The sequence below is a fragment of the Meles meles genome, chromosome 8 (genome assembly GCF_922984935.1).
Source record: "Meles meles chromosome 8, mMelMel3.1 paternal haplotype, whole genome shotgun sequence".
NCBI lineage: Eukaryota > Metazoa > Chordata > Mammalia > Carnivora > Mustelidae > Meles > Meles meles.
Window position 1 is genome coordinate 114,541,397 of NC_060073.1, and position 26,626 is coordinate 114,568,022.

Consider the following 26,626-nt stretch of genomic DNA (forward strand, 5'->3'; position numbering starts at 1 on the left):
GCGGAGCTCCATCCCAGGACCCTGAGATCATGACCCGAGCCGAAGGCAGAGGCTTAACCCACTGAGCCACCCAGGCGCCCCTGAATGATCTTTTCTTTTTCTTTTTTTTTTTTTTAAGATTTTATTCATTTATTTGACAGAGAGAGAGATCACAAGTAGGCAGAGAGGCAGGCAGAGAGAGAGGAGGAAGCAGGCTCCCTGCGGAGCAGAGAGCCCGATGCGGGGCTCGATCCCAGGACCCTGAGATCATGACCTGAGCCGAAGGCAGCGGCTTAATCCACTGAGCCACCCAGGCGCCCCTGATCTTTTCTTTATGTAAGAGTTCTTGTCCTGTTTCTGCCTTGACTGCCAGTAATTTGCTATGTATACCAATCTTCTCTTTTCACTTCATAATGGGAGTTTTCAGCTTTTATCTTCTATAGTAATGTATTGTAGAACTTATTTTACATTCTACTGGCATTTGTCTTTAGTTGCAAATATATATATATATATATATTTTAACCCTAATTTTACTACATTCCCCTCCTCCCTAGCCAGTCCTTTTAAATTTAAAAATTAAGAAAATTAAAAAAATTTTACATTCTTGAATTCTCAATTTTGATTCTTTCCATGTGCTGGTAATAAATTCTGTCATTTTTGGAGGAAATACTAGAGCGTATTTATAAGCTCTTGCATGCCTGAAGATTCCTAGTTCTATTAAAAATACACAGATGTTGGTCATTTGTCTTCTAGTATTTAAAAAAAGGACTGAGGCTACCCATTTTTCCACCTAGATGTTCTGGAATCTTACTAGGATTCTGTTAATTAATTTTGCTAATGAGATAAGGTCTCCAGAGTCTTACTATTATAATTAATCCTTGGATGTGCCAATTTGTGTTTTCAAATACCATTTACTCATTAGTTGTCTGTTTTTCTCTTCCTTTCCCAGAACTGTCAGCTTTCCCATGTCACTGACAGTGCGATGCAGTGTTAATTGTGCTTGTCTCCTCTGAAGTATTCCACTAGGTCTTGGGTTTTCTTTCCTTCCTTTGTCTTACCCCCTCCTGTCAGAGTCAGGGTGGGCTCAGGCTTACAGAGCACAGCTGCAACGGGACTGATTGGACTGGACCAGCTCTGCTCCTGACCTCACAGGCCCCCAGACCTCACAGTTGCCCTAGTCCGTGCCTCAGTGTCCTTTTGTGCACACAAGAGGAAATGACCGTACCCACTTTCTTGAGTTCTTGTGAGGATCAAAGGACTTAGTACATAATCAGCCACAAGTATTAGCTGTGATTACTGTAATTTTTTTTAAGTTATCCCTCTGAATCTGAGTATTTTTGTCCTTACATTGTCTTTTTGTTCCTTCTCAGGTACGGACTCCCAAGAATTATCTGCCAAGAGATTGTGTATACATGACCCTTTCTGCCCCTTTGCTCTCCCATCACTGTGCGTATCACCTGGGAAAGGAGCTTCCCTTCCTGGAACCACTGCGGAGGTGGGTGCACTTTGCTGCTGTAGTAATCCGGAGGCCAAACCCCAGCATTTCCCCCCCCAAATCCTGCATGCTAATATTGTGAGAAATTGTCCCCCCAGACCTGAGCACATGGATCTATTCTGTTTCCAGCAATACTGTTCTCACCTTCAGGAATCTGATAAACCTCAGTCAGCTGTACGTGACGTTCACTGAACTCTGACCAGCCTCAGAATGGAAATGATTTGTTCTGTAAAACGGAAACATCTACTTCTAAGTTACTAATAAGTGCACACGGGTATCACAGTACAGCTTTCTAACAACTATTTTGAACTAAAGATTACAAAAGACTTAAAGCAGAAGAAAACATTTATTTATAATTTCAAAAGGTTTGAGGACTGATCTTGTTACGTATTATAAAAATGTTAGGAAAAAAACAGAAAATGAAACAGATGGGAGGATAGAACCCGACCCCAGGTAGTGAGTCATACTGATTTCAGCAGACCTTTCTGTAGGGTTGTTTTAGACACGAGCTGCCTACAGCTTCTGGATCAGCAGGGCAGACGCCCCTCCTCCTCCATTGCAGATACTGGCAAGACCATACTCTCCTTGCTTCAGGGCATGAACCATATGAACGACAATCCTGGCTCCAGACATCCTAGGCAGAAGAAAGCATTTGTGTACTTTCATAAATCACAGAATGCCTGATCAAAACAGTGCCAAGTTCACTTGAAAAGCCTGTTAGAGAACTTAACTCCTTTTCTTAAAGTGGGAGACATGTTTCAAGAACTATTACAGCTTTTTTAAAGCCCAAGCATAGATTTTAATCTTAAGACACTATTCGTTCTCAGGCAGCAGATGCTATCAGAGATGGTGTTTACCCTTCGAAGGACAGATGGGAAGGAAACCAGTTTGACCAGGAGTAACAGGATTTAGCATGAAGTGGTTAAGATTCAGACAAAGCTACAAGGCCATTATGAAGCCATTAGCCTAGACAGACTCGTCTTTCACCTACCCGATGGGATGTCCCAGAGAAACCGCTCCTCCGTCGATGTTCACTTTGTGCGGATCGAGGTCCAGCATTTTAATGTTTGCCAGCACAACCAAACTGAAGGCTTCATTCACTTCCCACATCGTAATATCCTCTTTCTTCAGGCCTGCATCTTTAAGAACCTAAAATTATTTTAACGATAGATTTACAGTCAAAACTTATTTTCATTGTTTTCTTGGAATTCTGCAATCTGGGTTTCTAGTTCCCCGTGATGCAAGAGATATTTAAATACGGAGTTTCTTGGTGTTCAGGAGGAAGAGCCTTTTCATTTCGGATTTTAATGTCTCCCTGCACTGTGAGCAAAGAATTCTGTTCGCATTATTTATTATTTGCAGCAATAGGAAGAACTAGATTTTCTTGAACAGTCTATGGCTACCTGAAAAGAACATGTATTCTCTATTTGGGGGTTCTAACTTGATAATCTTAAAATCTACTTTACTACTTTGATCAGTTGTAGATTCTTTATCTGTCAAATGAGAGAGGTCCGTTAGTTTCTGCTGTTAGTACGCTTTTCTCTGCATTTCCTAGTTTCTCCTGTATAAAACCTGCTGTGGGGTTATATGAGCGCAGACATTCTTAGCTGTTGTATCCTCACTGCAAATTATCTCAAGTCTTTAATTCTGACTAGTCAGCTATGCAGGAAGCTGTTCTAAAATTCTGCTATTGTCTTTTTTTTTTTTTAAGATTTTATTTATTTATTTGACAGAGATCACAAGCAGGCAGAGAGAGGAGGAAGCAGGCTCCCCGCTGAGCGGAGAGCCCGATGTGGGGCTCGATCCCAGGACCCTGAGACCATGACCTGAGCTGAAGGCAGAGGTTTAACCCACTGAGCCACCCAGGTATCCTGTTGTCCTTTTATTTAAAAATTGTGAGCAATAATAAAAGTAACTGGGAACTCTGCCCCCACTGTCCTGGGCACTGTTATTCTCTGCCTCTCTGAGCTCTGCCACCCCGTCGTCTCTGATCCTCTCTTCCCGTATGCCTCACTGATTTCCGCTCACGGTGGTGCTGTCAGAAGTCCCCTCCCCGGGTGAGGCCTCTCCTTCCAAAAGGGAGTATTTGCTGGAATCTTCCGGGCTCCTTCAGCACCGTCTCTTCCTGTGACCCCTTAGAGACAGTGACCGCTTAGAGTATATAGGCTTAGAAGCCGGCACGATGCAGTAATGACTGCCCCGCACTGGGTTCTCACCTTCGGTACAGCATACGCAGGCGCAACTGGAAAATCGATGGGTTCGACAGCAGCATCGGCAAATGCTTTAAAAAAAAAAAAATCATTAAAATCTTTTTTACAAGTGACATCTGTCACGTATCATGTGCAGAACCGCAAGCTTCCTAACCCCAATCATACATGTAGTTGTTCCTGTTCTAAGATTCTCGGCTTTATAAAATGAGATCCATCATCTGGGCTGCTGATTTTCCGAGCAGGGGGCTGGGGGATTGGCCTCCAGGGACACTGGCATTAGCTAGACATGCTGTACATGCTGCAGTGGGTAGAAGGCCCCTTCCTGCGGCATCCGGGAGGCAGAGGCGACCACGTGTCCTCCAGTGAGCAGCGCAGCCTCCGGAAAAGGAATTACTGGTTGCAGAATATCACAAGTGCTAAGGTTAGGAAACTGCGCTCCCAACTAAAAATGAGGGGGTTCATAAGGCACCTGACTTGGTTTTGGCTCAGGTCACCATCCGAAGGTAGTGGGACCGCCTGGGTTCCGTGCTCAGCAGGGAGTCTGCTGGTCCCTGTCCCGCTGCTCCTCCCCTTTCTCTAACAGATAAAATCTTCTAAAAAAACAAGGTAACAAAATGGTATTTGTTAAACTTGCTCACAAGGTGGATTTTACAGCTAAAAATGTTTAAGGAGATGGAGGGTGTGGCAGCCACATGGATAAATGCCAAAACGGCTCGACTTCTAACTTCATAGTCTTTTTATTCGAGGTGGTTACCGCTCCCCTGCGTGCCAGGAGCATGTACCTTCTACCCCCGCTCAGCAGACAGGCTAGGAAGACCTCTGATGCTTGCTCTTCTACAGAATGATAATAAATATTGAAGGAGATTCTCACTCAAAATACGAGTGACTTGCACACCGAACCCCCCGCAGAGAGAAGGAGCTGACCTCAACACGGAAACTCCGCTTCAGGAAGCTTCCAGGGGGTCAGGAAGAAAACATGTGCTACCTGCTACTCTGGCCAGCGGCCTGACGTTGAGCCTCCGCGCCGCGTCCGCAGTCATGAGCAGCAGGGCAGCCGCGCCGTCGTTGAGCGTGCTCGCGTTGGCGGCTGTGACTGTGCCTGAAAGCAGCGGTGAGCGTGAGGCCACGACACTTCACACCACGTTCGTTTGGCTCAACTAACTGAACCCCTGCAGGCACCCCGGGGGCTCGGGGTGCGTAGAAATGACCAGTATGCGTGGAGACCCACACCTGGCTGTTTCTGGCTGGTTTTCTACTACTTTGTTCACAGCTCGCTCAGCAACACCTGCAGGACAGCAGGAGGTAAGTGCTGGCTTACAAGGCTGCCAAGGTAAGGACCAACTCGTTGATTTTTCTTCACAGAGTCTAACTTTGCTTATCCACATTAGAGCAGATACTGTGTCAAAACACGTACTTCTTGGGGCGCCTGGGTGGCTCAGTGGGTCAAACCTCTGCCTTCGGCTCAGGTCATGATCCCAGGGTCCTGGGATCGAGCCCCGCATCGGGCTCTCTACTCAGCAGGGAGCCTGTTTCCCCCTCTCTCTTTGCCTGCCTCTCTGCCTACTTGTGATCTGTCAAATAAATAAATAAAATTTAAAAAATAGTTTTTAAAAACCACATCCTTCTCTACAACACTTGAAATGTCAAGAATACTAAAATAACTGAACTGGATGTTTTCAATTTTACACTATGTAAACTATATCAGGTAAGCTTTTATAAAAATTGTGACCGAGACCCTCTAGTAGATTGCAGCTAAAACTATACAAATATACTTTTGCAATATAAATTTTACATGGTGCTTTTAAAAAGACTGATCCATCCCTGTAGTTGGTATTAAAAAATTCAAATCAGGAAAGGCAGAAAAAGTAACGTTAGCATCTAATCACCAATAGATCTGCCCATTTTAAAGGCAGAATGGACCACACCTCAGATTTCAAAAGCATTAATTGAGACACTTGAATCCTGTTGCTGGTAGATTTCGACAGTTCCTTACTGAGGACCGACTACAAGTCAGGCCCGAGGAAGAAACCACGAACGACGCCGCTGCCAACTTCAGCCTCAATCGTACAGGGACTGAACACATAAACACATTTCATTACAGAATAAACTTTCAAAATGAATTAAATACGAAAAACTGAATTCTATACTCATTCTATAGTCTTCCCTAGGATTTCTATATTGAAGGTATTAACAAAATGTTTAATATTTTTTAGATAAATTTATTAATTTCACGTTATTTAGCATTTTCAATATGTCAGGCTCACATCTAAATGATTTCTAGAATTACTTAACTAAAATCCATAGGCAGTTCCAAGAGTAGAGGTGGTATATTAACTCCACTTTTTGCCATGGTGCATTTCTTCATACTAACCATTTTCTTTCTGGAAAACTGTCTTCAGCTTTGGGACTTTGCTCAAGTCAACCCGTTTATATTCTTCATCTTCTTTCACCAGGACATCTGGTTTACCTGCAGTGCAAGTCTCAACAGCAGTCAGGACAACAACGCGGCCCCTCCGTAAGACACAGCACATGTCCCTCCCACCCCGCGCCTGCACACCTTGCACCACCCCAAGTCAACCCTACTCAAGAATCCACCACCTACCCTCTCTGTTAGGGACTCGAAGAGTTTATTAAGTAGTTTAACATTTTAAATCCTTGATGGCCACATCCCATTCTCTTCTCTCGCCCTTTTTAGATCACAGGTCCCAGTCACGTTCCTGACTCCAGGGCTGGACAAGCTTAGTGATTCCACCATCCTGACCTCGTCATTTCTCCGTGGAAATGGAACCTAAACCAGTTTAATGAGTCTTCATGCTGAGTCCCTGCTGGAGTGGATGGGGAGACCTGCCTGCCCGGTGATGGACAGCCTCCAGATGGGACTCAGAGATGGAGACGGACAAAAAGACGCAGCTGCCAGAGCTGCTGCCGTGCGGCCTTCAGTCCTGGGAGGTGCCCCCCCCCCCCCCACCCCCCCCACCGAACCTGCCTCCTCACCTCAAAGGCTAATAAACCGTCTGTCACTGATACTAGAAAATTTCTAATAAATATATTTCTCAAATTGGGAACCTTATTCTTAGTGGTATTTGTAGCTGAGCTGGAGGCAGATATGAAACTGGGTGGAATTACATTGTAACCTGAGGGCATTTCCCTCTGTTAACCATAAGCAAAAGTATCTCTGTCCTCAGGTGAACAAAGATAAAAATGTACTAATCTAAAACAATTTTTTAGCAAGCTATAGAAAACCGATGTTGGAACATCACCCCTCTACCTTTTACTGTAACTGTGACAGGGATAACTTCATTTCCAAATTTTCCTGCTTCCCACGCTGCTTTACTCCTGCTGTAGGAGTTAATCGCATACATGTCCTGTTCCTCTCGTGCAATGTTCATCTTCTTCGCGGTGTTCTCAGCACAGTTCCCCTGATAAAAGATGAATTCTTAAAAAAAAATTCGCTTTGCATAACTTATAAAATATCTATTAACTTGCATAAGATAAAACGGTGGTTAGCCATTAAACATAGTTTTTTAAAATACACTCTTTCTGTACTCGGTCATTTTTCACTCACGTCTCATCTTTAAATAAAAATACTTCCCAAAGGTAAATTAAATAGCTACAGAATCTATACTCAGAAGTCAGAACACTCCCTATTCCAGTGTGGGCCAGCGGATTCAACACCCGAGTCAAACTGATACGGGGAGCTAAGAAATGTGTTTCTGAAATGAACAGCTAAAATCAACATTGATGGAGCCTGCCCTTCAGTTTCTGAATCGGCATATCTTTAAACATCAAGCAGTCCTGTGTACTAGCTGGGATTTCTCCAAAAAACCAAGCATTACCATATGGATCTTATTGTAGACGTCCGTCAGCCCATCTTTCACAATCAAATCTTCCAGCTTGACCCCACCGTACGGCGTGGCTCCTCTGCTCATGACGTAGGGAACGTTGGACATGCTCTCCATCCCGCCGGCCACCATCACATCCTGCTCAGCAGCGAAAACAACGTCAACTCCAACAGTACCTACAGCCGCGGACGCACACCACACAGCCACCACCGACATGCTTCCGTGGGCCTGGCTGGGCTGCTACACAGCGGGCGCGGAGGCACCCTCTCGGAGCCAGATGAAAAGAAATGGTCTAAAATGTCAGGATATTTAAGAACTCGGTATCCTAATAAAGCAACTCTTCCCCATAAGCAGTTTGAGGACATGCCCGTTGCATACCCTATAATGGACAGGAGAGCCTGGGTACTGGAGAAAGGGCTTCACTAGAATCACAAGAATCATAAGGACTGTGCAAGAGAGCACACAACCGACAAAATCATGGCCGACGCATGGTAGTACGACTCCCCTGTGCCTCTCCTCTACAAGATGCGGCATGTGCTCACCCCTGTAAGTTGCTGACCAGCTGGCGTGCTGCATGCATGGGGAGGGACTGGAGAGTTACAGAGTATTAGGATACTGTGCCAAAAGAGTTTCCAGCGGTGGTGGTAAAATGATGTGAAACAGTGAGTTACTGTTTAGGAGGAAATCCAAGAGTGGTGCTCTGATGGGCCCGGAGATCTGAGATGTCAGACAAGTGGAGACGGCAACCCAAGGAAAGACCTCAGCAGGAGAAATAGGAGCTGTGCCCCAGAAATAAGACACCCAGTTTGGCCAGGGTGTAGATTAGCTGAAGACCGAGTCAAAGAAAGCCCTGGAAAGGTAAGTTGGCTCGAGCATATGCCAGCGTTAGCATTTCCCACGTGGCCGTTAGAGACTGGCATAAGCACCGGATTCTACAGTTAGTGGAGGTGTAAGCGACCGCGCTGAATGTGTCATGCCAGGGCTGGTAGTAAATGTGTGCTTTACTGGTAGTCCTGTCCCTCATTCCAGTTTTTGAGAAGTGGCTTCCTTCTGCCTCTCTTCCCTTCAACCATCCCCCGATCTGGAGATTTGATACCACCTGAAAAGACAAGGTGTTACTACTCCTGGTTTTGGGGTAAAGTTGCTTACAGCGAAGGAGAAGCTAAAATAAACTGCCTGTACATGAAACGGCCAGAACTTGGCAAACAGTGGTCCCTGGCTTCCAGCGTAGCAGAAAGGGCAAGGTAAAGCTCAGCAGGCAGTGGTTCGAGGGTTTTCTGAAGGCAACCGGCCCTAGGCCGCTTCACTTTGCTGTTTTCAGTTTGTCTGTATGAAAAATATGGCTCAATACTTCCCAAGCACCTGCCTTACAAGTGAGGCAATGTTTACACTGCTTGAGCAAATGTCCAGCTGCTTGGGCAAAAGCTGCTGGTCCACACAGGACGTCTGACGACTGTAGGGGCCAAGGAGACAGTGGAAGGATGTGGGGAAACCCCCAGTGCCCACCCCCAGGGTTTTCACCTCCTTAATAACCTGTTCACAGTCCTGCTTGTCTTTGGCCGACTGCAGCAGAGTCATTCAGTTGAAAGTACAGTCAGGAACATGTACCGATGATACTTTATGCAGAAAACCCAAAATTCCATCCCAAAGTAATAGAGCTCATACTGCAATTCAGTAATGTGGCAGACGACAGAATCAATGCACAGAAATCAGTTGGTTTTTTATACACCAACAGTGAAACTGTAGAAAGAGAAATTAGAGCGTTGATTCCATTTACAATAGCACCAAAAACCGTAAGACACCTGGGAATAAACCTAACCAAAGAGGTAAAGGATCTGTACTCGAGGAACTACAGAACACTCATGAAGGAAACTGAAGAAGACACAAAAAGATGGAAGACAATTCCATGCTCACGGATTGGAAGAAAACATTGGTAAAACGTCTGTGCTGCCTAGAGCAATCTGTACTTTCAATGCCATCCTGATTAAAAAAAAAAAAAATGCTGATAGTATTTTTAAGATTTTCTTTTATTTTATATGACAGAGATCACAAGTAGGCAGAGAGGCAGGCAGAGAGAGAGAGGAGGAAGCAGGCTCCCTGCCCAGCAGAGAGCCCGATGTGGGGCTCGATCCCAGGACCCTGGGATCGCGACCTGAGGTGAAGACAGAGGCTTTAACCCACTAATCCACCCAGGCGCCCTACTATCAGCATTTTTCAAAGTGCTGGAACAGTCCTAAAATTTGTACGGAACCAGAAAAAACCCTGAATCACCAAGGAAATGTCTAAAAAGAAAAAAGCTGGGAGCATCACGTTGCCTGATTTCAAGCTTTATTTACTACAAAGCTGTGATCACCACGACAGCATGGTACTGGCATAAAAACAGACACACAGGGCGCCTGGGTGGCTCAGTGGTTAAAGCCTCTGCCTTCGGCTCAGGTCATGATCCCAGAGTCCTGGGATCGAGTCCCGCATCGGGCTCTCTGCTCTCCAGGGAGCCTGCTTCCTCCTCTCTCTCTGCCTGCCTCTCTGCTTACTTGTGATCTCTGTCTGTCAAACAAATAAAATCTTTAAAAAAAAAAAAAAAAAAAACAGACACACAGACCAGTGGAACAGAATAGAGAGCCCAGATATGGACCTTCAACTCTATGGTCAATTCATCTTCAACAAAGCAGGAAAAAATATCCAATGGAAAAAGACAGTCTCTTCAATAAATGGTGCTGGGAGAATTGGACAGCTATGTGTAGAAGAATGAAACTGGACCATAAACTCTAAATGGATGAAAGACCTCAATGTAAGACGGGAATCCATCAGAATCCTAGAGGAGAACATAGGCAGTAACCTCTTCAACATCGGCCACAGCAGCGTCTTTCAAGACAGGTCTCCAAAGGCAAAGGAAACAAAAGCAAAAATGAAATTTTGGACTTCGTCAAGATCAAAAGCTTCTGCACAGCAAAGGAAACAGTCAACAAAACAAGGAGACAACTCATGGAATGGGAGAAGATATTTGCAAATGACACTATAGATAAAGGGCTGATATCCAGGATCTATAAAGAACTCCTCAAACTCAATACTCAAAAAACAGATAATCATGTCAAAAAATGGGAAGACATGAACAGACACTTCTCCAAAGAAGGCATACAAATGACTAACAGACACATGAAAAAATGCTCATCATCACTAGCCATCATGGAGATTCAAATCAAAACCACATTGAGACACCACCTCACACCAGTCAGAATGGCCAAAATCAACAAGACAGTACAGCATGTGTCGGAGAGGATGTGGAGAAAGGGGAACCCTCTTACACCGTTGTTGGGAATGCAAGTCTGTGCAGCCACTTTGGAAAAGTGTGGGAGTTCCTCCAAAAATTAAAAAGAGAGCTACCCTTGGGGCACCTGGGTGGCTCAGTAGGTTAAAGCCTCTGCCTTCGGCTCAGGTCATGATCTCAGGGTCCTGGGATCGAGCCCCGCATCAGGCTCTCTGCTCAGCAGGGAGCCTGCTTCCCTTCCTCTCTGCCTGCCTCTCTGTCTACTTGTGATCTCTGTCTGTCAAATAAATAAAAAAAAAAAAAAAAAGGAGAGAGAGCTACCCTACGACCCTGCAATTGCACTACTGGGTATTTACCCCAAAGATACAGATGTAGTGAAAAGAAGGGCCACGGGTACCCCAGTGTTCAGATCAGCAGTGTCCACAACAGCCACACTGTGGAAAGGGCCGAGATGTCCTTCAACAGATGAATGGATAAAGATGGTGTGGTCCATATATACAATGGAGTTATTACTCAGCCATCAGAAAGGATAAATACCCAACTTTTGCATCAACCTGTATGGGACTGGAGGGACTTATACTGAGTGAAATCAGAGAAAGTCAATTATATGGTTTCACTTACTTATGGAACATAAGGAATGGCATGGAGGACATTAGGAGAAGGAGGGGGAAAATGAAGGGAGGGAAATCGGAGGGGGAGCTGAACCATGAGAGACTGTGGACTCGGAGAAACAAACTGAGGGTTTGGGTGAACCTGGTGATGGGTATTGAGGAGGGCACGGACTGCATGGAGCACTGGGGGTTATATGCAAACAATGAATCCTGGGACCCTGCATCAAGAACTAATGTACTGTATGGTGGCTAACATAACATTAAAAAAAAAATCAGGAAAAATAAAAAAAAAAAGAATCAGGTATCCTAAGACTCCCAGGATCCTTTGCCACACTCAACACTGCTCTAAAAGATGACAGCTATTCACAGAAATAATCCTACTTCTCTCCTGATCGGCTCTTCCCAGATGGCTGTGGTAACTCTCCATGTGACCACGTGCCATGCCTCGCTACCTCCACCCCGGCGGCGTGGACTTGCGCCCAGGTCACTTGGGCTAGAATGAAAGGCTCCTTGGCCCTTCTCCCGGAAGGCCTCTCTCCCCCTTTCTGTCCGCTCACCCGCACCTGCCGCGAGGCCTTCACAGACCTCGTGCTCGCTCACAGCCCCCTGCGCACCCTGCCCCGCCACCAATGCGGGAAACACCCCGATCAGGACACCGGCCCGTCTGGCACGAGCTGCCCGTCCTTCTGTTCGTTCCTTCTGTTCGTTCCCCGGTTCCTGGGTAGGCGGTGATTAGCGCCACGGCCCTGCCCTGGATAGCTGCACTCCCAGGTCCGTCTTCACCGAACACGGCTCCTTTCAGGGCCAGAGACCTTGTCACATCTATCAGTGAGTATTCATCCACTAACCGGTTAGTACAAACCAACAGAAGAAGCTTGTTTGCATATAAGGGCTGTTCTAAAATAGTTTAATATAAAACATCAATGGAAGCATGACAGCCAAGTTATTTTCTCACAGCCTTTAACCAGGAATAAAGACAACCACAAGTTCCAGACCAAAGAAAGCTAAATATTTTGCCGGTTTTGAAATCAAGAGATTCTCAGTTACTTCTCATGTAAGTGCTACTCAGTTACTCTAAAATACTGAATATTCCCAGAGGGTGATGGCAACAGTAAGTGACAGAAAATAAAGTATCAATTATTCTTCAACACAAAACAAAAAATGGCCACTTTCCAAAATATTTCAAAATACTTTGATAGTTAAAAATATTCATTCCTAGTATTCCTGTAAGTCAGGTAACTGTACACACGCAGAAATACCAGCCGGAAGCGTCTCCAGGTAGCACAAACAGCATTTGCTAGAGAATCACCGTAAATCCACCGAGACAAAACTTTCCTTCTCAAACAGTTCCCAGCATGGAAACAATCTCCTCCGACTTCCACTCGCTGCTGTAACCAAGGCCTAGGAACACCCCGTGCTGGCGTCACTCTCTGCACAAAGGAGTTGCCAACGTTTGCAAAGTGTGCAACTGGTACCACTTTCACGGAAAGCATTTGAAAATATCCTCTGGAAATCTTCTGACTCAAATTCTCCCCTTAGTAATTCTTCCTAGGGACCAATTTGTACGTGACGAGACTGTTAACATTCTGTCCACCGGCGTCCGGTGAGTGTCCCTGAGCCGGCGCTCAGCTCGTGGGGCGGGAGGAGGGGGTCACGCCTGTCTGGCTCCAGACTCTCACCTCTGTTCTCACCTCTACACGGAACCCCCTCAGAGCTGCTGTTCAAGGGCCGAGATGCAGTGACCAAGACACACGCGTACAGGCACGCGTGGCGCCATCGTCTAAGAAACAGTGACGAAAGGGAGACAACCTGGATGTCCAGTCCACAAGGGCCCAGAAAATACGCTTTCGTTACTGAGGTCAGGAGAACACGAGCACGTGCTCCCAGAGAAAGATCTCGCAGGCATTCCGTGGGGTACAGAGTTTAAGCAACTTGCCCAGAGTCTCTCTGCTCCGAGTGGCAGAACACACAAGACAGTGGCAGAGAACAAAGACCTCCTCGCTTTACGCGCTTCATTTCCGGGAAATGGTTTACAGTGACGCGGCAGACCCGGCCGCGAGGGGGCGCCCCAGCCCCTCTCCCTCTCTGCCCTGTAACTGGAAACACAGCCAGGGAGGGTAAGTCAGCCGCACACCCTTGGGTGAGCCGTCGTCCGCACGCACCCTCGGAGGCCCTCCTGGGTCACACCCGAGACCCCAAGAGGCCAGAAGGCACTGAGGCGACGAAGACCCCTGCTGCCCCGTCTCAACCATGCAACCTTGCCGGCCAGTCTCAACCTCATCCTCTTCCCACGCTGAAGGAAGGGCTCGAAGGCCCAGCTCGGTTCCACCGACCGGGGCCTGGGCTCCTCACGCCGCAGCACAGGTGCTGAGCCGCCACTCCCGCTGGACCTCAGGTGAAGACAAGCAGCCAGCGACGCCAGCGGAGAGCGCGGTGTGACAAGTGAGCAGGGACACTGTGACTACTGATCGGGCCTCGGTTCTGGGCTCTGCCAGTGACTGGATCCCCGGGCCGGCACCTTCTTCTCCTCCACGATGCAAACCCTTCCTACTCCGGCAAATAAAATCTTTCATGTTGAGTCCCCCAGAATCTCAGAAAAAGACCAAGTAAAGGGTCACCTGACGACCCAAACCTCTTCACTGAAAGCTCATTCGGACCCCAGACCCTCGAGCTACCACCTGCACGCCCTTCGGATGGACCAGGCCGATCCAGACCCTCACGAGCCTCGGAGGAGGAGTCCCACTTCTAAAGCACAAATGTGCTGCGGTTTCCAGTGTCTCGGAACACCGCCTGTTATTTGGTTATAAAATGCAAACGAAGGCGCTTCTTACCTGGTGTCCACACATGAGATTCTGCGAGGCCATCATGATGGCTTTCATGCCCGAGGCACACACTTTGTTCACAGTGGTGCATGGAGTGGAAATCGGTAAGCCTGAAACCAACACAAACAGATCGTCCTTGTGAAAAGCGCAGATACCCTTCCCACACACCTGCAGAACTTAAATTAACACAACAGGGCACGTGAACCTCTAACCCCCCCAAGGCATCCCTCCTGCCGATTTTAACCGGATTATATGATGCATTTAACAATGACCCAGCCTCCACTCGGCGCTCCGGAACAGCTGACGACCCATCAAAGCAGACACGACTCCCAGTACCTGCACCCAGGGCTGCCTGCCTTGTTGGCGCTTGTCCTTCACCCCCTTGCAGAACGTTTCCCATGTACACCTCCTTCACTTCTTCTTTTGGAATCCCTGTTTTTACAAAAACAAAACGCATTTCCATATTTTAGTCAATTTAGTGGTTACCTAATCAGTTTCACCATAGTCTACAGCAGGACGGTTTCTTCCTCTTCTCGGCTGAGTTTCATCCTACATGTAGTACAAGGATTTCCTTACAAGGGAATTTAGAAAGGAGGGCATGGAGTACTTCTAAGTGTTATGTATACAGCAAGTGCAAAATAAGTGTTTGCCCCGTTGAAGCACCGCTCCCCTCTACACAAAAAGCAAAGCAAGTGGGGCGCCTGGCCAGCTCCGTCGGGAGAGCATGTTCGAGCCCCTTGGGCAGCAGAGCTCACTTGAAAAAACCACCCAAAAGAGCACAGTGGTGACTGACCTGCCTTCTCGATGGCTCCCTGAATTGCAATGGAACCAAGCCTGGTGGCCGGCAGGGAGGCGAGGCTGCCCAGAAAGGATCCAATAGGGGTTCTGGCAGCACTCACTATGACCACTTCCTGGCAAGACAGGAGATGGTAAAAATGATGACATTTAAATATTTTATCCAAACCATCTTTCATGAAATGAACACAACTCAATACACAAGAGACCCCCAACCTGACCCATGCGGGATCCGTTCTAAGATGCCCAGGGGATGCCCGGACCTGCAGACAGAACTGAGGCCTGGACGGTGTCCGCTCCAGCCTGCCCAGCCACCATCCCATGAGGCCCCGTGAGAGGGGAGCCAGAGCAGCCCCGCAAACACAGATACGGCACCAGTAACCAGGTACGGGCATAACAGCTCCGTGACTGTGTCCCTCAGTGTCTCTGTGGATTATACGCCTCCTTGTGATGACAACGCGAGAGGATAAAATGCCTCCGTGCCAAGACGACAGAAGTGAGTGACACGGGCACTGGGCCACTAACCTTCTGAGGCATTCAGGAGGAGACTCATCTCCTTCCAGACCAAGGCAGACCACAGCCAAGTGGAACCATGGATGAGGGTGACCATTTTATTATCTAGAACACAGACTTCCTTTTTTTTTTTTCCCCCAGATTTTATCGGAGATAGAACACAAGCAGGGAGAAGGACAGAGGGAGAGGGAGAAGCAGGTTTCCTGCTGATCAGGGAGCCTGATGTGGGGCTCAATCCCAGGACCCTGAGATCATGACCGGAGCAGAAGGCAGACACTTGTGACTGAGCCACCCAGGCACCCCTAGACACGCTTTATGAATGACTACTTACTCAATAAAGATTGAAATAATCTAAGTATCTGAATAGCAGTAAGACTAATCAGTTCACTGAGGATGCTTTATGATTACAGATCTAACAGAAAACCTGAGACAAGTCAAGTCTAAAATAAGCACAGATCCTTCCCAGTTGTCCACAGGAGGCTGGAAACCAGAAGAATAACTTTCACAGCTACTCCTCAGTGAAAATTTAAGAAACGATCACTTTGCCCGTGTTTATTGCAAAATCAAGAACCCTAACCAACAGCTTCCTCCTGAAGGCTGTTCTGGGCTCGGAATCCAGACCTGCGTGCGATGTGGGGCTTAACTTCCTAAATGATTAATAAGAACGGTAATAAGAAATTGAAGAAAACGTAGATAAAAGTTATCTTAAACACTGTCAAACTCTATTTTAACAATTCCCTCCTTACACTTGCCTTCCACAGTCTCTGACCAAGCTTGGGGACAGTCAGAGGCTGCGGAGATCTGGACAGAAAGCCATCGCTCTGTCACCTGAGGAACCCGTCAGACACGGGACCCCTCGGAAAGTACCACTATGATCAGACGGTGGTCCTCCCGGTCTAATCCCCAGCCTGGTTCAGTCCCTTTCTTCCAGGATCTTCCATGTGTCCCTCACAATACAAGGGTCCCCGAGAGTAAGAAGGAACCCCGCACGGTTTCAGAGAGAAGGTGGTTCCATGGGAGACAGGGAAGCAGCGGCTGCGGAGCAGGGCCCTAGACCCATCTCTCGGCCAGGACCTGGGCATCTAGCACAGGATTTCAGTACTTAGCTATTCCCAGCCCCCACAGCAGCCCAAGATGACCCCACATATATGCAAATATAAGAATATGCATTCTTTATTGACTATATTTCCCTTTAAATTCTTGAAATTTTAAAGCATAATTTAAGTTTATACTTACATTCAAAGTGGGTTTTGAAACGTAACTTCGCTCCATGTATCTTATTTCCTGTAATATAAATATTTGTAAAATTATAATGTAAAAAACTTTAATCTACATCATTTTATACTTCTCAGTGGTGGGGTTCTGGTGAGTTCTTTCTGCTTCCTTATATTTTTATTTCCATGTTCTACACAGCATGTATCATTTATAATCAGAACAAATTTACTTCTTTACACTATTTCGATTAGCTGTTCATTGCAACTGTTTTAACATATTTTTTAAAGACTTTTTGTTGTTGTTTTTTTATTTGACAGACCGAGATCACAAGTAGGCAGAGAGGCAGGCAGAGAGAGGGATAAGCAGGCTCCCTGCTGAGCAGAGAGCCCAATGCAAGGCTGGATCCCAAGACCCTGAGACCATGACCCAAGCCAAAGGCAGAGGCTTTAACCCACTGAGCCACCCAGGTGCCCTGCAATTGTTTTAACTTCTGATACCTTTATAAATTTTAAATCTATAAGCCTTTAAGTATAAGGTTTAGTTTTAAGTTAAATCTTCTAAATTAATTTTTTTTCTAAACTAATTTCAGTACCACATGAAAATGTCATTTTTCAAAAAAAAAATTTATTTAACTTAAACTTGCTATTATTTCCTTCATCCACTTCTAACAAATGGATCTGATTTATCTGAAGCAAACACACCTCATACAGATATGGTCTATCTTGCCAAATAAGTTCTTTTTTTTTTTAAGATTTTATTTATTTATTTGACAGACAGAGATCACAAGTAGGCAGGGAGGCAGGCAGAGAGAGAGGGGGGAAGCAGGCTCCCCACGAAGCAGAGAGCCTGATGTGGGGCTCAATTCCAGGACCCTGGGATCATGACCTGAGCCGAAGGCAGAGGCTTTAACCCACTGAGCCACCCAGGTGCCCCCAAATAACTTATTTCTTAAGAAAGAAGTGAGTAAGTATCTTCTCCCTACATGTCCATTCTTACCACACCACTTTTAGTAACAAATGCCAACAAGAACAAGCAGAGAAAATCCAAGTCACAGTTCAGAGACCCAACTGATCTAAAACTGGACAGTGCAGGGCAAAGAACAAAGGATAAATTTTTTATCCTCTGGAGTCAGAAAGCATAATAAATATTCAAACATGACACATATTTAGACCCTAATCTTGTTGATAGCTGTAAATGGCCAATCATATCTCAGAGCAATAAGCAAGCCTACAAACATCTAAAAGCTAGCCTGATAAAGCAAATAACCAATTAAAGCTTTCAATTTATAACAGAGCACAAAAGAAAGGAGATGTGACCAAGAGTGGCTCTAAGCAGAGAGAACCACTAAAACCACAAGGCATCCTCTCAACACTGATGCATAATGCTTTCGGATGAGAACAGATACATCGGCAGCTTCGAGATAGAGGGTGTTACCGGGTCATAGAAGAGAATCTAAGAAAATCCTTCTTCCAATATTAAGATGACAGAGTAAGTCAGCTTTATGTAGAAAGTTCATATAAACAAGTTTTCTATAAGAAATAACCTAATTTAATCCTGGTTTTATTCAAAATCATAATCATTACAAAATTCAGTGCAGGCCCTCTTCTTTTTTTAAAGATTTTATTTATTTATTTGACAGAGAGACAGGTTACAAGGAGACAGAGAGGCAGGCAGAGAGAGGGGGAAGCAGGCTCCCTGCTAAGCAGAGAGCCCGATGTGGGGCTCCATCCCAGAACCCTGAGATCATGACCTGCCTGAGGTGAAGGCAGAGACTTATCCCACTGAGCCACCCAGGCACCCCAGTGCAGTCCCTCTCACGAAGAGACAGCTTTTCAGTCTTCATGAGCGAGAGGACAGACTCGCCTCTCACCACCCCGCTCCTCGCTTGAGATCACGGACATTACAGGAGGCATCATCGGAAATCTGGAATCCACGAAACGGGCCCTACACTCCAGCAGCGTGACAATCTTATGAAAGGAGAAATGTTAAAATCACCCATACACAGGGGCGCCTGGGTGGTTCAGTGGGTTAAGCCTCTGCCTTCGGCTCAGGTCATGATCTCAGGGTCCTGGGATCGAGCCCCACATCGGGCTCTCTGCTCCGCAGGGAGACTGCTTCCTCCTCTCTCTCTGCCTGCCTCTCTGCCTACTTGTGACCTCTCTCTGTCAAATAAATAAAATATTTTTTTTTAAAAAATCACCCGTACACAGCCCACTGTCCAAAGACAGCTCAGTGAAAAACCAGAGAGGCTGATGAACAAGCCACCCCAGCTTCCACAGAGAAGGCTCCTGGGTGTCGTGCAGGGTCTCCAAATACGCAGTGCCACTGAACTGCTTCGGAAATGTATACATTCATTGCTCCCATCATCCAATGTAAACACGACACATGTCACCAACGTGCTGTCACTTTCCAAATGACGTGTTTGTGCAGACCTTGAAAGAAATGTATCTGCCATCTCCGCCTGTGTCTCGGAAAGCTGCGTCATGACGTCATTAAGTCAGGTGCACGCTTTCCCCGCCGGGAGTCGCCCACGGACACGGATGCCAGGGGGCAGCACACATGTCCCCTTGGCAGCCGACAGCCGCGCCCGCCCGCCGGGCAGGAAGGCACCCTTCACAGGTCAGCGAATCTGGGGTGCTGCCGAAGGATTCCAGCCTGTCACCTGGGATCCAGCTTTGAATTAAAGGTTCCCACTTGTACTCCCCAGTATTTGGAAAGTGATCTACTTTTGGTGGAAATCGAATGTATCATCCTTTGTGGGCCGTATCCAAGCAGCGGATTTTTTACAAGTCCCCACTGGTGGCACACATGCCAGTCCCTGCCTCTCCGACCATGTGGCTTCCTCAAAGGGGAGCGAAGAGACACTCAGGCCTCCGAGTCCCCTGCCATCGTGCCCCCGATGCCGACAAGCAGACAGGACGGGAAAGGGGAGGGCCTTGATGGGGACCTGGACGGTGGATGACCGCGGGCTCGGGATCAGCCTATCACAGGGGCCGCAGCCAGCCGGCACCACCGCCAACCACGGCCATGACTGCACAAAGAACAGCCAGGAGCCAGCAGAGAAGCAACAGAACGGACCAAAATACTCGGGGAAAGAAGGGAGAGGAGCCGGGCACATGACAAGGGACAAAATACGATTCCTCGGTGGGCAACCTCCCCGTCCAGGCATCCACAACGGCAGCACCTACCCCACGGCCTCGGGTGCCCCGCGAGGCTTCTGGGCCCGGACGCCCACTGGCCTGAGCGAGTCCGCAACAGGACACGGCTCCTCGCCACCGAAGCCACTTCTCCGGGCACAGCAGCCACCGGCAGCCAAAGGTGCCCTGGCCTGTCCGGCCGGCCCCACCACCTGCCCTTCCGCGGGGCCACATCTGCACGTCTCCCCCTACTCCGTTCACCCCTGTACTCCCGGATTGTTCCAGAAGCACACACAGACTCTGCTTCCTCCTACCCGAACACACGTTCTCCCCGAGCTGTCCCCTCACTCCCCGGCCCCCAGGGATAGGAGTTCCCCACCCAGTGACACAGGGCTCACCTCCCCGCGGCTGACCCCTGCCCAAGCAGATGCTGGGTGTCTGCGCTCGCTGGGCCGGAGGTTCCCTCCGTCCCTGCCACCTCTCTCCCCCTCTGTTTCCCCGGCTCCTGAACCGGCATCTCCGCCCTGAGCACCTGCCCACGGTCATCTCCAGCCTCCACCTCTCCGCTGACCTCCCGACTCACACAGTCCCAGGGCCCAGGGACGCCTTCCACAGACCGTCCCACTCAGCACACCCCATTTCCCCAGGAAACCAGCTTCTTCCCAGGGCGTCCCCGCCTCAGAGCATCACACCACCATTTACCCAGTGCCTGCACCCCAGTCCTTGCACTCGCCCTTCGTCCTGCCCTCGAACCCACGTACTCCATCACGGACACTGCCAACTCTGGGTCCAAAACACAGCTCACCTCCTCCCCGGGCTTTGTCTCCACCACCGCCCCCGAGTCCCATTGCCTCTCTCGCTGGAGTCACAGGCACCCAACTCACCTCCCATCACCCCGGACTTCTGCCCGCGGTCCAGTCGGTTTTAAACACATCAACGAGATCTCATCGCTGCCCTGGTTCATCCTTCCACAGCTTTCCATCGCTCCCAGAATGACATCCAAACCCTGCCCGTCATTCTGCAGGGACACAGTCCCTCCGTTCTTCCCAGGCTCGCTTCGCTCTTGCCCTGTGCCAGCCGCCCAGACTGTGCTTTGTCCTCAACCTGCCCCACCACCCAGAGCCGCCACTAACAGCCCATCCCCTGCTCCCCATGCGAGCCGGTATCCACTCTCAATGTCTCAGCGCTGAGGACACTTTCCCACAGTGCTCCTCCCCGGCCACCCAATGGAAGTCGGCCTCCCCCGCTGACAGTGTGTCCTCGGTAACAGGCATGGGACGAACACAACCAGCAGAAAGAGTGTCATCTGCAGCCCAGGGCCACTCAGCCGCACCCCCAGCCCTGGAAATCTTACCTGCCTGAGCCAGGCCGGGGTAGGCCTGGCGGCCTCTGCTTCCACAACACCCAGGGCATGCTCACTTTTTCCAGAACACACAATTCTGTGGCCCCTCGATGACCTGTCTCTACACTACACTGTGAGTTCTGAGAACAGATGTTATTTACTCTCTCCCCATGACCGCGGTAGACACCAAACAAATATTTGAGCAAAATCCGAAGCTTACAGCAAGTGTGAGAAACAACAGTGCAGGCAGGAAGTACATGCTGAGCTACCGAGCGAGGGGGTGAGGGCCTATGCTACCTGCTATGTGGAGGGGTCACAAAAGGGCTCCTGGGGAGGCCCCTGGGGCAGAGACGTGAGTCATCCAGAGAAGCCCTGGGGAGACCTAGGAAAGGAGCACTTGTCACTGGGAAGGTGGAGGACCAAGGCCTTGAACTATGAACACGCTTGGCACAGGAGAGGGCGAGGACGTGGAGCAGGACCACGGGGCCAGGTTCAAGCTCCCGGGCGGCGGCGAGGGATCTGGGAATCTGGACTATGTCAGGTGCAACCAGCCACTCGCATTTACAGGTAAGGAAACGAAGGCACAGTCAGGTCCCGCAACTTGGCGGGAGTCACACAGCCAGGAAGGGGGAGAGCCGGTATTTCAAATCTAAGCGGTCTGACTCTATTCACAGATACGTGTATATGTATCTATATTGAGATATGTACATTTATATGTGTAACAGACACAATGTACATTATACATAGGAGTTTCTTAAAAAAAAAAATAATAAAACTTAGGAAGCTGAGGCCAGTACTTTCCAAAGTACTGCACTATCTTTCAGGAACTAATGATTTGCCTATGATATGCTTTCCTGATCAAGTATGTCAACAGGAACACTAACGTTTCTTTAGTCCACTACAGAAACAGGTAGAACCACAGAAGACAGGCAAATTAACAGAGAACATCTACAAGCCAAAATATCTGTAAACATGAGCCAAGTGAGTTAGAAATTGAGCCATAATCAATGAAAATATTTTGAAAAAACTGATGAAGTCATTTTTGGACCTTTTCAACTTCTTAGTATACAGAGCTTAGCAGTTAGTACCTAAAATACCTTGTGTTTATACCTACTATTGTCTGTGTAAGGAAAGCAAAATTCGGGACGCCTGGGTGGCTCAGTTGGTTAAGAAGCTGCCTTTGGCTCGGGTCGTGATCCTGGCGTCCTGGGATCGAGTCCCACATCGGGCTCCTTGCTCGGCAGGGAGCCTGCTTCTCCCTCTGCCTCTGCCTGCCTCTCTGTCTGCCTGTGCTCGCTCTCTCTTTGACAAATAAATAAATAAATAATCTTAAAAAAAAAAAAAAAAAGGGAAAGCAAAATTCCCTTACATAAAACAGTAATACCTCAAATCTGTTTTTTCTTTTTTTTTTTTTCTTTAGGAAAGAGAGAGCACAGGGGATGGAGGGGAGTGGCAGACAGAGAACCCCAAGCAGGCTCCACACCCAGCAAGAAGCCAACATGGGGCTCCATCCCATAACCCATGAGATCATGACCTGAGTGAAAACCAAGAGTCAGACGCTTAACTGACTGAGCCACCCATACCCCCCATCAAATCTGTATTTCTTAAGTTCTTTATAAAGCTCTCCAAGTATTAAAGAGTTTTGCTAATTTCAATCAACAATTCTCATTTAGGTATTTCATTTATATAATTCCCTTCTTTAAATCCTCCCTAACCCCTTTGTTATATTAAATTTTTATAGCACTAAGTGGTCTGCTACGGGTTGAATTATGCCTCCCAACCCTGCCAAAAAAGAAGAGAAGTCCTAATGCCCAGTACTTTAGGATGTAATTTTATTTATAAATTTTGGTCTCTACAGAAGTAATCAAGTCAAATGAGGTCATCAGGGTGGCCCTAATCCAGTATAACTGATGGCCTCATAAAAAGAGAAAATCTGGGGGCAGGTGGATGGCTCAGTGGGCTAAAGCCTCTGCCTTCGGCTCAGGTCATGATCTCAGGGTCCTGGGATCGAGTCCCACATCGGGCTCTCTGCTCGGCGGGGAGGTTTCTTCCCCCACCCCTCTGCCTCTCTGCCTACTTGTGACTTCTGTCAAATAAATAAATAAAATCTTTTTTTTTAAATAGATCTTTTTTTTTTTTTTTTTAAGATTTTATTTGACAGACAGAGATCACAAGTAGGAGAGGCAGGCAGAGAGAGGGGGGGAGGCAAGCTCCCCGCCAAGCAGAGAGCCTGATGCAGGGCTCGATCCCAGGACCCTGAGATCATGACCCGAGCCAAAGGCAGAGGCTTTAACCCACTGAGCCACCCAGGTGCCCTGATAAATCTTTAAAAAAAAAAAGAGAGAGAAAATTTTAACCACACAGAAAGACAAGCACAGAAGATGAAGAGAAGATGGGGGAAGACGGCCATGTGCCGATGGAGGGTAGGAATGACAGATCTATAAGCCAAGGGCCTCCAAAGATTGCCAGAAAACTACCAGAAACAAGGATGAGGCAAGGGGGGGATTTCCCTACAGGATTCAGAGGGAGTGGGGTCCTGCCAACACCGTAATTTCAGATTTCCCGGCCGCCAGAACGCTTTCCGTTGTAAGCTGCCCAACCGCTGGGATTCTGTCACAGCAGCCCAAGGACATATCGCACCCTCCTTGTTGAAAATCTCACCTCCCTCGGCTTTCAGATGACACTACATTCCCCTGCTTTTCTTCCATAACGCTATCCTCTCTTCACTCACCTTGGCAGGTTCTGCTTGCCCGGCCTGTCCTGAAACATCATGTCTCCCAAAGGCCCCATGCTGAGCCCTGCCCACTTCTCCCTCTACACCCGCTCTCGGTGAGCCCCTCGACGACCATGGACGCCACTGTCATCTGCAGCTGGTGACTCCCAAATCTCCACTTCCTCCAGTTCTCTTAGTCATCACACCGGCAACTCCAAATTCAATCCAAAACACAATTCATCACTTTCTTTCTCCTGCCACATCTGTTCCTCTGAAAACCACTACTATCCACCTAAATGGCAGGCCAAGGCTCCCAAATTATACCTAACATCTTCTCACTAAGCTCCTCTTAGCCAGTCAGTCATTCAGGTCAACAGGTTCCACCTCCAGGTCGTCTCTGGAGTCCGCCCCTCGGCTGTTCACTACCACCTCAGATCGCTGGCACTCGCCACCACACTCTGTTCTTTTTGTCCTGTGTGAGAGGAAAGGCGGAGTGAAACAAGTCAAGCAGAAAGAGTCAATTACCATATGGTTTCACTTGTGGAGCATAAGGAATAACACGGAGGACATTGGGAGAAGGAAAGGAAAAGTGAATTGGGGGAAATCAGAGAGGGAGACGAACCATGAGAGACTGCAGAGAAGAAATGTACAGGTGACAGAAAAGCTGAAAACAGGAGGCAGGCAGTAGAGATTAGCACCGGGAAGGCATCAGCACACAGAGGGCCCTCTGACAGACACTGTGATGCGCACACCCGCGAGCGTCAGCCCCACAGCTATACAGACAGGGGTGGAGGGAAAGGAACTGGGAGCAAACAGGCTGAGGACTGGCACAACCCAAGACATTTTTTTAAAGTCTGAATATTAAAACAAACAATAACTTGGGGTCAAAACAGAGAAGTCTGAAGGCGTATCAAACGCAGTAAAGATCAAGAGGATGAAAAAAGAAATACACCCCACCCAAAAAAAGCACTGGCATTCTTCAAATGAGGGGCACAGAACTCTACCGCCAGAGGCTTAAAGAGAAAGGGGATATACTTAAAAAAAAAAAAAAAAAAAAAGTCGTTACAGTTGGAAAGGCAACAAGCTCCTATATATTAGTCCATTACTCTGCTGACCCTAAGGGAGACTTTGTATCTGAAGGAAAAGGTGAAAGCCAGTGTGATGGGTGAAGGTCAAGTTCCATTCAACAAACTGACACTAAATATGGAAAATCCTGCTACAACAGGTTTCCAGTAAACCACACTTATTTCAAATTATCACCAATACTGATTCCAAAATTTCAATAAAATGAGCACCATAAATCATATGCTAAAACCTACAGCTCTTCCCATCAGCAACATGAGTTTGAGCCTAAGTTCTTAATTAAACTGTAAATTAAGAGGGTTCTGCAATCGTTTTTGGTTTTTTGGGAGGACCTAGTTCACCTAATTCACCTGGTCAACACCGGTTGAAACCCAGGTTAACCTACTTACACTTTCCTGACTTCCCAAACCATTGCATGAAATAACGAGAACTGATCCGGGTATATGTCCCAGTTCCGCTCTGCGCTACCTTAGACGGGGAAGGAAAGAGAAAAGAACCCCACTTTGTGGAAACCCACTCCTCCTGACTTTCCCCCCGATCACTGTGACTCTTCCACGTCCTCCTGGCCACTCCCGTCGAGTTCTACATTTATGCTCTCACAGATCTGTCTGCGGCCGCTACCTCCCATCTCCTGCCAGCACGCAGCTCAAGTTACTTCAGGCCGAAACCATGCCCCCCCCCCAACACCCCGGCACCTCAATCCTGCGTGACCTCGGCTATGACTGATCCCAAAACACCAACGGTCTCCACCGACTTGGGTCAGATTCTCTTACCACGTGGGTGGATTTCAAAGCGTCCGACCCGAAGCCACCTGGCAAAGGCAGCCTCGCCGGCCACGCCCTCAGTCCTCCACGACTCCCAGGTTTCGCAAATCTAAGACGCAGGCTCCCTTGTTTTGAGGCTCTCGGGAGGACCGGCTCCCTTTCAGGGCCGTGACTCCCGCGTTCCCTAAACACAGCAAGCGGGAGCGGAGCACGCCGGGGGACGCCCTCAGGGCGCAGCACCGAGTACACCCCGCTCCTCGTGCGCGGAGGAGCTCTGATTCTCCCCCGCGAGTGTCGGGCCGCATCAGAGCGGGGCATCTTCCCTCCGCGGGCCTCACGCCCGCAGGCCTGCCGATGCCCTTCTGCACGGGCACTAGCACGACGTGAACGAAATCCCGGAGAAGGCGGACGGCCCGGACTGCCGGCCAGGCAGGCCCCGCGCTGGGCCCTTCCGGCTGCCGAGGTCCATGCCCCGTGCCACCCACACGCATGTGAGCAGCGGGGCGCGGCGGAGGCCCCGAGAACGCCGGGCACGCACAGGTGCCGGGGAGCGGCGCGCGTGTGCGCGTGCGCGGCTCAGATGGGCTTCCGCGCGCGGGGCCCGCGGCCTACCCCCCGGACTCCCAGCGCCGCGAGCGGGGACCCTCCCAGCCAGGGGTGCCGGCGCGCCGCGACCGGGGCCAAGCCCCCCCTCACCCGCAGCGGCTTCTGGAGCAGTGGACCGCGCCCCCGGGCGCTACAGCGCAGAAGGGCCGCCAACACAGCCATGATCGCCGGGCGTCTAGACCAACTCAGCAGGTCGAGACGCCAACGCCCGCAGCCAAATCCCTGCGCCGC

At 48.4% G+C, this 26,626-nt stretch overlaps 1 protein-coding gene across 1 annotated transcript; it reads right to left on the reverse strand.

Annotated features, from left to right (window-relative positions):
* Positions 1–495: 495 nt before the first annotated feature.
* ACAT1 (acetyl-CoA acetyltransferase 1) lies at positions 496–26,626 on the reverse strand. The gene is made up of 12 exons (XM_046015680.1): positions 26,486–26,626; positions 16,772–16,819; positions 15,021–15,138; positions 14,564–14,659; positions 14,237–14,337; positions 7,521–7,664; positions 6,953–7,103; positions 6,056–6,151; positions 4,670–4,783; positions 3,691–3,755; positions 2,466–2,623; positions 496–2,108 (listed from the first exon to the last, which is right to left on the reverse strand). Exons 1-12 carry the CDS (start codon positions 26,555–26,557, stop codon positions 1,988–1,990), a joined length of 1,284 nt encoding a protein of 427 aa, XP_045871636.1. The 5' UTR covers positions 26,558–26,626; the 3' UTR covers positions 496–1,987.